Source organism: Phycodurus eques, chromosome 4, assembly GCF_024500275.1.
Source record: "Phycodurus eques isolate BA_2022a chromosome 4, UOR_Pequ_1.1, whole genome shotgun sequence".
NCBI lineage: Eukaryota > Metazoa > Chordata > Actinopteri > Syngnathiformes > Syngnathidae > Phycodurus > Phycodurus eques.
Window position 1 is genome coordinate 18,757,579 of NC_084528.1, and position 8,903 is coordinate 18,766,481.

At 41.8% G+C, this 8,903-nt stretch overlaps 1 protein-coding gene across 2 annotated transcripts; it reads right to left on the minus strand.

Annotated features, from left to right (window-relative positions):
- Window positions 1–2,548: 2,548 nt before the first annotated feature.
- cdca3 (cell division cycle associated 3) lies at window positions 2,549–8,693 on the minus strand. 2 transcript variants are annotated; one of them, XM_061675652.1, is made up of 6 exons: window positions 8,636–8,693; window positions 7,196–7,373; window positions 5,387–5,489; window positions 3,901–4,695; window positions 3,749–3,804; window positions 2,549–2,960 (listed from the first exon to the last, which is right to left on the minus strand). In XM_061675652.1, the coding sequence occupies exons 2-6, from the start codon at window positions 7,325–7,327 to the stop codon at window positions 2,868–2,870; spliced, it is 1,179 nt and encodes a 392-aa protein (XP_061531636.1). In that variant the 5' UTR covers window positions 7,328–7,373; window positions 8,636–8,693; the 3' UTR covers window positions 2,549–2,867. The 2 variants fall into 2 exon arrangements, with proteins under 2 accessions (XP_061531636.1, XP_061531635.1); XM_061675651.1 differs by having other exon boundaries at window positions 3,749–3,807.
- Window positions 8,694–8,903: the final 210 nt, after the last annotated feature.

Consider the following 8,903-nt stretch of genomic DNA (forward strand, 5'->3'; position numbering starts at 1 on the left):
AGGAGGCGGGGTACACCCTGAACTGGTTGCCAGCCAATCGCAGGGCACATACAAACAGACAACCATTCGCACTCACAGTCACACCTATGGGCAATTTAGAGTCTCCAATTTATGGATGTTTTTGGGATGTGGGAGGAAACCGGAGTGCCCGGAGAAAACCCACGCAGGCACGGGGAGAACATGCAAACTCCACACAGTCGGGGCCGGGGACTGAACCCGGGTCCTCAGAACTGTGAGGCTGACGCTCTAACCAGTCGGCCACCGTGCCGCCGTTATTTCAATCAATAAGTTATAAAACAATGGGAACTTGTTGAAGTACTCAGTTACAACGGCACAATAAAATGATATGCAATACAAAGTATTATTTTCACTATCAATTTACACACACACCGTACATATACATAACAGGCCTTTTGCAGCCCGCAGGCCGTTATTTTGCCCTTCTCCTTTTCTTCTCGGCTTGTCCCGTTAGGGGTTGCCACAGCGGGTCGTCCTTTTCCATGTGAGCCTATCTCCAGCATCCTCCTCTCTATCACCAATTGCCCTCATGTCTTCACTCTCGACATCTATCAACCTTCTCTTTGGTCTTCCTCAAGCTCTCTTGCCTGGCAGCTCCATCCTCATCACCCTTCTACCAATATACTCACTATTTCTCCTCTGGACTTGTCCAAACCATCAAAGTCTGCTCTCTCTAACTTTGTTTCTTCACTTCCTGACCACACTCACCATTGCTCTGGACGGTTGACCCCAAGTATTTAAAGTCCTCCACCCTTGCTATCTCTTCTCCCTGTAGCTTCACTCTTCCCCCTCCACCCCTCTCATTAATGCACATATATTCTGTTTTACTTCGGCTAATCTTCATTCCTCTGCTTTCCAGTGCATGCCTCCATCTTTTTAATTGTTCCTCCACCTGCTCCCTGCTTTCACTGCAGATCACAATGACATCTGCAAACATCATGGTCCACGGGGATTCCAGTCTAACCTCATCTGTCAGCCTATCCATCACCACTGCAAACAGGAAGGGGCTCAGGGCTGATCCCTGATGGAGTCCCACCTCCACCTTAAACTCCTCTGTCACACCTACAGCACACCTCACCGCTGTTCTGCTGCCCTCGTACATGTCCTGTATTATTCTAACATACTTCTCTGCCACTCCAGACTTCCGCATGCAGTACCACAGTTCCTCTCAGGGTACTCTGTCGTACGCTCTCTCTAGATCCATAAAGACACAATGTAGCTCCTTCTGACCTTCTCTGTACTTTTCCATCAACATCCTTAAGGCAAAGAATGCATCTGTGGTACTCTTTCGAGGCATGAAACCATACTGTTGCTCGCAAACACTCACTTCTGTCTTGAGTCTAGCCTCCACTACTCTTTCCCATAACTTTGTGTGGCTCATCAACTTTATTCCTCTATGGTTCCCACAGCTCTGCACATCACCTTTGTTCTTAAAAATGGGCACCAGCACACTTTTCCTCCATTCCTTAGGCACCTTCTCACCTGCTAGAATTCTGTTGAAAAAGCTGGTCAAAAACTCCACAGCCACCACTCCTAGATGCTTCCATACCCCCACAGGAATGTCATCAGGACCAACTGCCTTTCCATATTTTTCTTCTCTCATTTTCCTTATTCATCAACTCCTCAAAGTATTCTTTCCATCTATCCAGCACACTACTGGCACCAGTCAACACATTTCCATCTGTATCCTTTTTCTTCTTTGGGCATTGTTTACTGTTAGTTTTTTAATTACATATGTCAGTACTCTTTTCTGGTAAGAGGTTTGAATTGTTTTCAGATAAATTAACTCTTTATTTTATTGTAGGTGAAGTGTTTATCCTCACCATCTTCATCTGTACCCTGCGAAAGTTTTTTTCTCATCTTCATCTGTACCCTGCGAAAGTTTTTTTCTAAGGCAGGGGAACTGGTGTCTAAGAGGAGAAATCACCTTGGAGCAAAGACACTTGAAAAACTTTTGTTCCTCAATAAAAACGCATAAATACATTTCTAGTATTTTATTTTGTATGATTGAATACTTACGTTAACAACATTCCATACAGAAGTTTAAAATTTTAACTGAATTTTAGTAGATACATTTGCTGTATTTTACATACAAACACATTTTAGCATTTACACAAGGTTTTAAGCAAATTTTAAACTTCTCATAGCTCAGCGAACAAATTATACAATGACATATTTTAAGGACTAGCGACTAAATATTTCACAGGCTGATGTTGGGTTTGCAGCATGGAAGCCTTTCCATCTTATTTTCATTTTGTTTACCTGCAATGATTTTAGAACTACTGCAGGGGTCACTATTGCATGACCAACAGTGTCAATACAGTTTATGTAGTGGGTCAATACACTCCTTGAGGTATCATCATCCCATCACTAGTTTGCACTGCCTTGTGTCCCCCCCATAGGGATGCATTTTGCAGGCCATATTTTTCCCATGCCTGCTTAAAAAAATCATTTAATCTGGGCATGTCATGCAATTGTAAAAACAAACAAAACCTGAGAAACTACTTAAGAAAAAAAAATTAAACCCAAGAAATGCTTACACTATATATTTTCTTAAAATAAAGAAAAAAATCTTTGCATCCATTTTTTTCTATACAAGTACATTTAGTCCAGTCACTGACTGGGGTTTAAAAGTTTCCCCACTTGTATTTCAGACAAAAATGTGTTTGGTGACAAATACTTTTATTCCTAAATGACAGAAAGGACATGACATAGGGTAAGAAAAACTGAACACGGTAGTAAAAGGGAGAACAACAAACAAAAAGTAAATTTTGGAAAACTGTACACATAAAAACAGACATTTTTAAAAAGCGGTATGAAAATATGCACAAATAGTTTTTTGCACAACATTATCGATTCTCCTTGTTCAGAGACACGGCCAGAAGTCTGCGGTCCATCTGGCCGAGCCGAGGCTTCTCCGGGGTGGAACCCTTCAACTTCATCTGGAATAAAGGCATTATTTCAATTATATATTACTCGTGCACTCACGATAGTAGTCTCGCCACGCTGCACTATTTGCATAAATGTTGTTGACCAATTCTGGCCACTCATGTCAGAGTAGCATCTTCCCCATTTGCACACTGACTGAGGAGTATCTGCAACATTTGCACAATCAACATTGTCCCATATTATCGCATTACTCGTCACTTTAAACTGCATACATTCCTTGAAGTCTCTGCGCCCTTTGCACAATGGTCATTGCACTGGACTATTGCGAGATTATTTATTCGAAATGCTCCAAGTGCTAGAGGACTCTGCCTCTTTTAGCACAATTGTCAAAAAAATAAATTAAATTGTACCGGCATTACCAGATAACTAGAAACCCTTTATTGCTCAGTTATATCTATCTATCTATCTATATATAGATAGATACACACATTATGGATAGCTAGCAAAGGATAGATTTAGAAGCTAGAAAACTCCATGTAGAGAGTGAAACCGGGGTACCTAAAATTAGTGCCAAGTAGCTACAGCAGAAGAGCAACAGATGCATACCAAATTATAGATGAAGCAAAAATAAATCAATTGCCCTGCTTATATATTGTCGGCCATAGCTAAAAATTGTTAACAGTAGAAGCAGATGAACACTGAAGCAAGATGTTAAGTAGGCAGCCATAGCTTATAGCAGGAGACTGATAGCATAGGTAGCATAATTAGCCAATAACTCGTGCTAGAAACCCAAAGCAAGAGAAATACAAGCCCCTTTGTGTTAAAACTGTTTTTTGATTACCGGCGGCTGTCCCCTGGCCGAGTTGGTCTCCTTGAGGATCTGCAGTGGGGAGCGGCCTTCTGTCCACAGAAAACAAAGGGGGAAAACACGCATTAAATGGAAAAATGTGTCACAAATAAGAGATTTTGAAAATGGTGGATGATGATGCACACCTTTCTGCTTTTGTTTCCCACAGGTCCCCTTGTTTTCATTGTTGATGCTCTTAAAGGCCACAGACACAGCAAGAGGGGAGGAACCCCCTTTTGCACCTTGCACCGCTCTGGCTCTGAGCCCAGTGGCCCCGAAGCCTTTTCCCAGCCACTGTGGCTTGAACACCACCTGACTCGGACTCTTGACGTCCAGGGTGAGGCGGCGGGGGCCGGTAGGAAGCTGTGAGCCGGGTGCCTCGGGAGCCACCTTGGAGACTTCTTCGGCTTCTTTCTGCGGTTGTGCAGGGTGGTCCAAGGAGTCCCGATTGGGCTCGAGTGCGATGGCGGGCAGGGCGTAGAGGTGGTCCAATCCGTAGGGGAGCACCTCCAATTCGGCAGCGCCAATTCCATCCTGGTGCACCTCTGCCAGAATTTGGGAGGGGGACGCTCCCTCGTGGCAAGTGATGAGGCTCATGCTCAACCTCTTATGGAGCGGAGATTCCCGGGCTTCCTCAGCCTCCTCCAGGCTCACGGTGTCTGTTTCGATCTCTACCTCCACCTGGGGCTCCTCCAGCAGCACGAAGGGGCTGAAAGAACTGCCCCCACCCTGGATGGGCAGGGCCGCGAGGTTGGCATGCTCAGCTAAGGAGCCGAAGACGCGTGGTATCTGAGGAGTCAGGAGAGGCTCTGTGGAATCCAGTTCCTCGCTCTTAAGGACATCCTGATCCTCTTGTGCAGCGGCTCCATTTCTAGGGACTTTGCCCTCGGCTTCGATGTGGAATAACATCCCCAGACGACGCGCGAGGGTGTCCACTTTGGCTGAAACCGGCAAGTTACATTTAGTCAGTCTAAATTCCAAGTGCCCAAATTCCGATTAAATGCAGATATCTGAATTTTTTGTCCATTCATTTCCATGTACAGTAAATTTCAAGTAACATTTCTCATATGGTTGTTTCCATTCATACCCTGCACAGGGAGCCATTGAGATTCCACACCAGTACCTCCCCAATAGTCAACACGGAAGCAAGCAAATATTAATCAATAATACAAACACAGTGGTACCTTGACTTGCAAGTTTAATTCGTTCTGTAACCAAGCTCGAAAGTCAGTTTACTCATCAAATGTTCTCCATTAAAATACCTGAAAACACCAATAATTCATGAATTTTTGTTTTTAAGACACAGCACTGTACACACAAAATAAAAATGCAAAGAAAATATGGTTTTCTTGAATGCATTTACTGTACATTCTGTAGTATTCATGACAACTATTTTATAAAAAGAACTATTTTCCTTATTTGTTGTTATGAATGCTTTTTTTTTTTTTTTCTCAACTGGCAGTGGTTATTTGTTTTATTATTTTATTTTTTAAGTGCTCCAATAATAAAGTTGACTTAAGTCTGTTGAATGCATGCCTTAAAGGGGCGTGGTCTAGTGAGCGCCATCAGGAGCTGTGGCCTTCAGCATGCTGTGTAAATCCAGACAATTTTAAAAAATAAAATGAAATTCACCTCTCATGACTTCTCGGACAGGCGTTCGGGCAATTCCCACGGTGGGCGAGCGGGGATCACCTCCCACCAAAAGATACTCGCTCTTCGCTTCACCTGAGCCAACCTGAGGGGAATAAGACTGGCTAATGCAGCATTCAAGAAAATTGGGAAATCAGGAATTTCAAACACCGATCGAAATGCCACTTCAAGTCAGAGTTATGACTCTAGGATATCTGAAGGTTTAAGGAAGCCACAATTAAATTGGGACATTATGTAAAATTGAATAACATCATGTGGCCTGTACAAATAGTTGGCTCAGTGGAGTGCCTGCCCAACTATCAAGTGTGAAATTAAACAACCAAGTAAATCTTTTGTTTGTTTTCCAAAATGTGTTTACAAGCGAGCCATGTCATGTAAGCAGACTCCAAAGTAGGAGGGTGGGGTGAGCAGTGGCTCATTTGCATGATAAGAGACCAATTTAAGAGTCAATAGAAAAAGAGGGTGAAAAGTCAGCTATAATTCTTTACCCTTAATGGCTTCTTCATAATTGCGTGGACGGCAACCGCGCTGATGTCACTGCGGCTGTCCAGCGCGTAGTTTGCCTTTATACTCGAGCGCAGTTTTGAAAATGTAGTGCAGTTCACCTCCAAGTCGGGGGTGTCGCTATGGCTGGTATTGGCTAGGACACCACAGGGTGGAGTATCCTCTGCATTTTTTGGGGCCATTTTCGGTAGCCGTTTTTAACTTTCCTTTCAGTAACAAGGAACAAAGCAACAACAATGGCGACCATGGAACTGTCTGCTAGTACAAACGGACCTTGCTGACCAGATGATACGTTTAAGTACGCTGCAAAAGCGATCAAAAAGCCGGCGGCATAGATGGTATGCAGAACCACGGCGCACGTTGAGTAAATCATCACAGCATGTGACTAAAACGGACCAATCACAAGAGATGTTCTCCGCGGCGTTCTACACGCAGCAACATTTTTTGCAGTGTGCGCGTGGGGCCAATTCGTCGGTCACGTGATGCAATGCTGGCGTTGTCAGCCGGGTGAGGATAAAGAGGCCTTTAGGGTATTTTGACAAAAGCATGTCAGAGATATCTGGGGACTGTTATAAATTGTGAAACAAAAAGGCATATTTAGAAAAAACTTCAGAGTACGTTACAACAACATTTTATGGATTTTCAAGATTTTTGATATGCATTGCAAAATATTTATTTTCCAAAGAAAATATAGCAATGACTATTAAAGACGTTTGATAAGCGGGTTTAAGGACTGTCATATTTAACCCCTCTATTATGATGCAGGACAAATTGACCCATTTTGAAGTTGGAAAATAATAAAATAAAAAACATGATTACGCATATGCTACTTGCCTTATTTAACACACAAACAAACTGAATATTGTTGATATAGCCAAGAAATTAACAGCAGGAGGGTTACCGTAATTATGCACTAATTTTTTTTTATCATCAAGAGGAAAAGACATTTGAATTCACACAAAGGAAGCATATTTCAGCAGTCAAAAAAAAGAAAAAGACATTCTCCATGTTTATTGCTTGTACTAGACTACCATTCATCATAAACAATGTTTTGAATGGAAATAGTGTCGAGGCGTGTTGCTATAGTTGATCTGTGTAAAGTTATTCATACAACTGTCAATTAAAAGTGAAGGTAGCATTATTGAATATAATTTAGCTCCAGTGCTAAATGACACAATTTGCTTACTTTGACTGGAACAAGCAGAAGTTTCCTATACGGTTTTGAATCATTGAATGAATGAACCATCGGAGCGGATACTAGTGAGCTTCCAGTGGCTCATACTGTACCTGAATGGGTGTGCGATCAATGGTTACCGATGGGGAGCGTGGATCAATGAGTTGGGCGACCCTAGAGTTCATGACAGGCACTTCTGGTTTGGTAGAAGCCCTGTCAGCAATCTTACTCTCACTGGCTCCCATCCTTATTTTTTTTTTTTTTTTTTTTTCCTCCCCTCAAATGTCAAACCTAGACAACCACAAAATGAATGAATGGGGTTAGAATCAAATTCTCTTTTCTTTTCAAAATATGCCATTACATGAAAAAGCCCATTTAAGAAAACATAACTTATTAGTCCCACAAAGGGGAAACTTGCAATTTAAGTAGACTAATTACATAATAGGGCTTAAAGAGGGAGACTGACTAAAGATGGCTCAGATTTATTAAAAAAAAATGTTTTAAAACAAAATTAAAAATAATAAAAAAGTCTTCATAAACATTTTCCTCAATGCCAACTTTAAAAAAGGTCCAATATTTTACCAAACCAACTTTTTCTAGTATTTGGAATGTTATATTGGCTCTAGGGTGCCTCAGTAAATGTGAAATCAGAATTAAAATCATCCACACATTCCTGAGTTCCAGACATTTTTCTGCCGAGAAGCTTGAAACCCGGTCATTCGAATTTCGAGCTTATCCAAATCACTCGCCAATATCGCCACCTAGCTCTCTGCTCACGAACCAGCGCTGTCAACATAAACACGTGTGGGCTCACAAGTAGTGGTGGTTGGGACTTCTACACGGAGGCAACCAATCAGGGGAACGGGGATATGGACAAAGCTGATACAAAACTGGGTCAAAGAGAAGGCGCTGTCAGAGGGCTCTTTTCTAGACACTAGTATGACAAAACCAAGATATATATATATTTTTTGTTATTGAAATTAACACTTTTATACCAAGTCCATGTTAGAGAGTCACTCTAAGGGACCTTTAACCACTTTTAAAGCATTGTCATGGTGACTTTTCAAATTAGTCCACCATACAACAGCTATTTTATAAACCTCCATATATATTTTTTTTTTGGGGGGGGGGGGGTATAAATACAACAGAGAATGTGTAAAGGGATGTTTTATGCACTGGTTCATACGCTTAACCGTCAATTCTTTATTGTACAATTATTATTCAGCCATTTCTTAAAAGTCTTGTACATGTATTTCCAAAGACGTAGTTACCGTAAATTCAATACAATAAACGGTGTAACACTGCACAACGATAACACGCCAAATGACTTTGAACGTACGTTTGTGGCATCAATGGTCTTAAATACGAATAAGAGTGGAATAACATTAGCTCGTTAACAAGCTGGTTATGCTAATGTCTGCTAAATTGTTTTTTTCTCTCCCTCAGTTCACTCTCAAAGACGCGTTGTACTTTCTGTATTGTTGTAGTACATTAACGTATACAATAATTAAACCAAGGCTAACAAACAGCAGTTAATGCATTGTCAAGCTTACCTTTAAAAGTCAACTGAGTCAATGGGACAAGCTGACTTCTTATCGCCTGCGTCCCAGCACTTGAAAGTAAAGTAACCCCTTCTTGTACATTTAAATGGCAAGGAAGGGCACTAGCTTTTTTTGAATGAGCCAATCAGTGGGTGGGTACGCCCCCTGTTCTCCTCGCTGATTGGTTCAGAGGATTGTGATCGACGGGTAGGCGGAGCGTCGTGAAGCATTTTGAAGTAAAATAACTGACGTTTATTTTTCGTTTGCGCACGTGACTGAC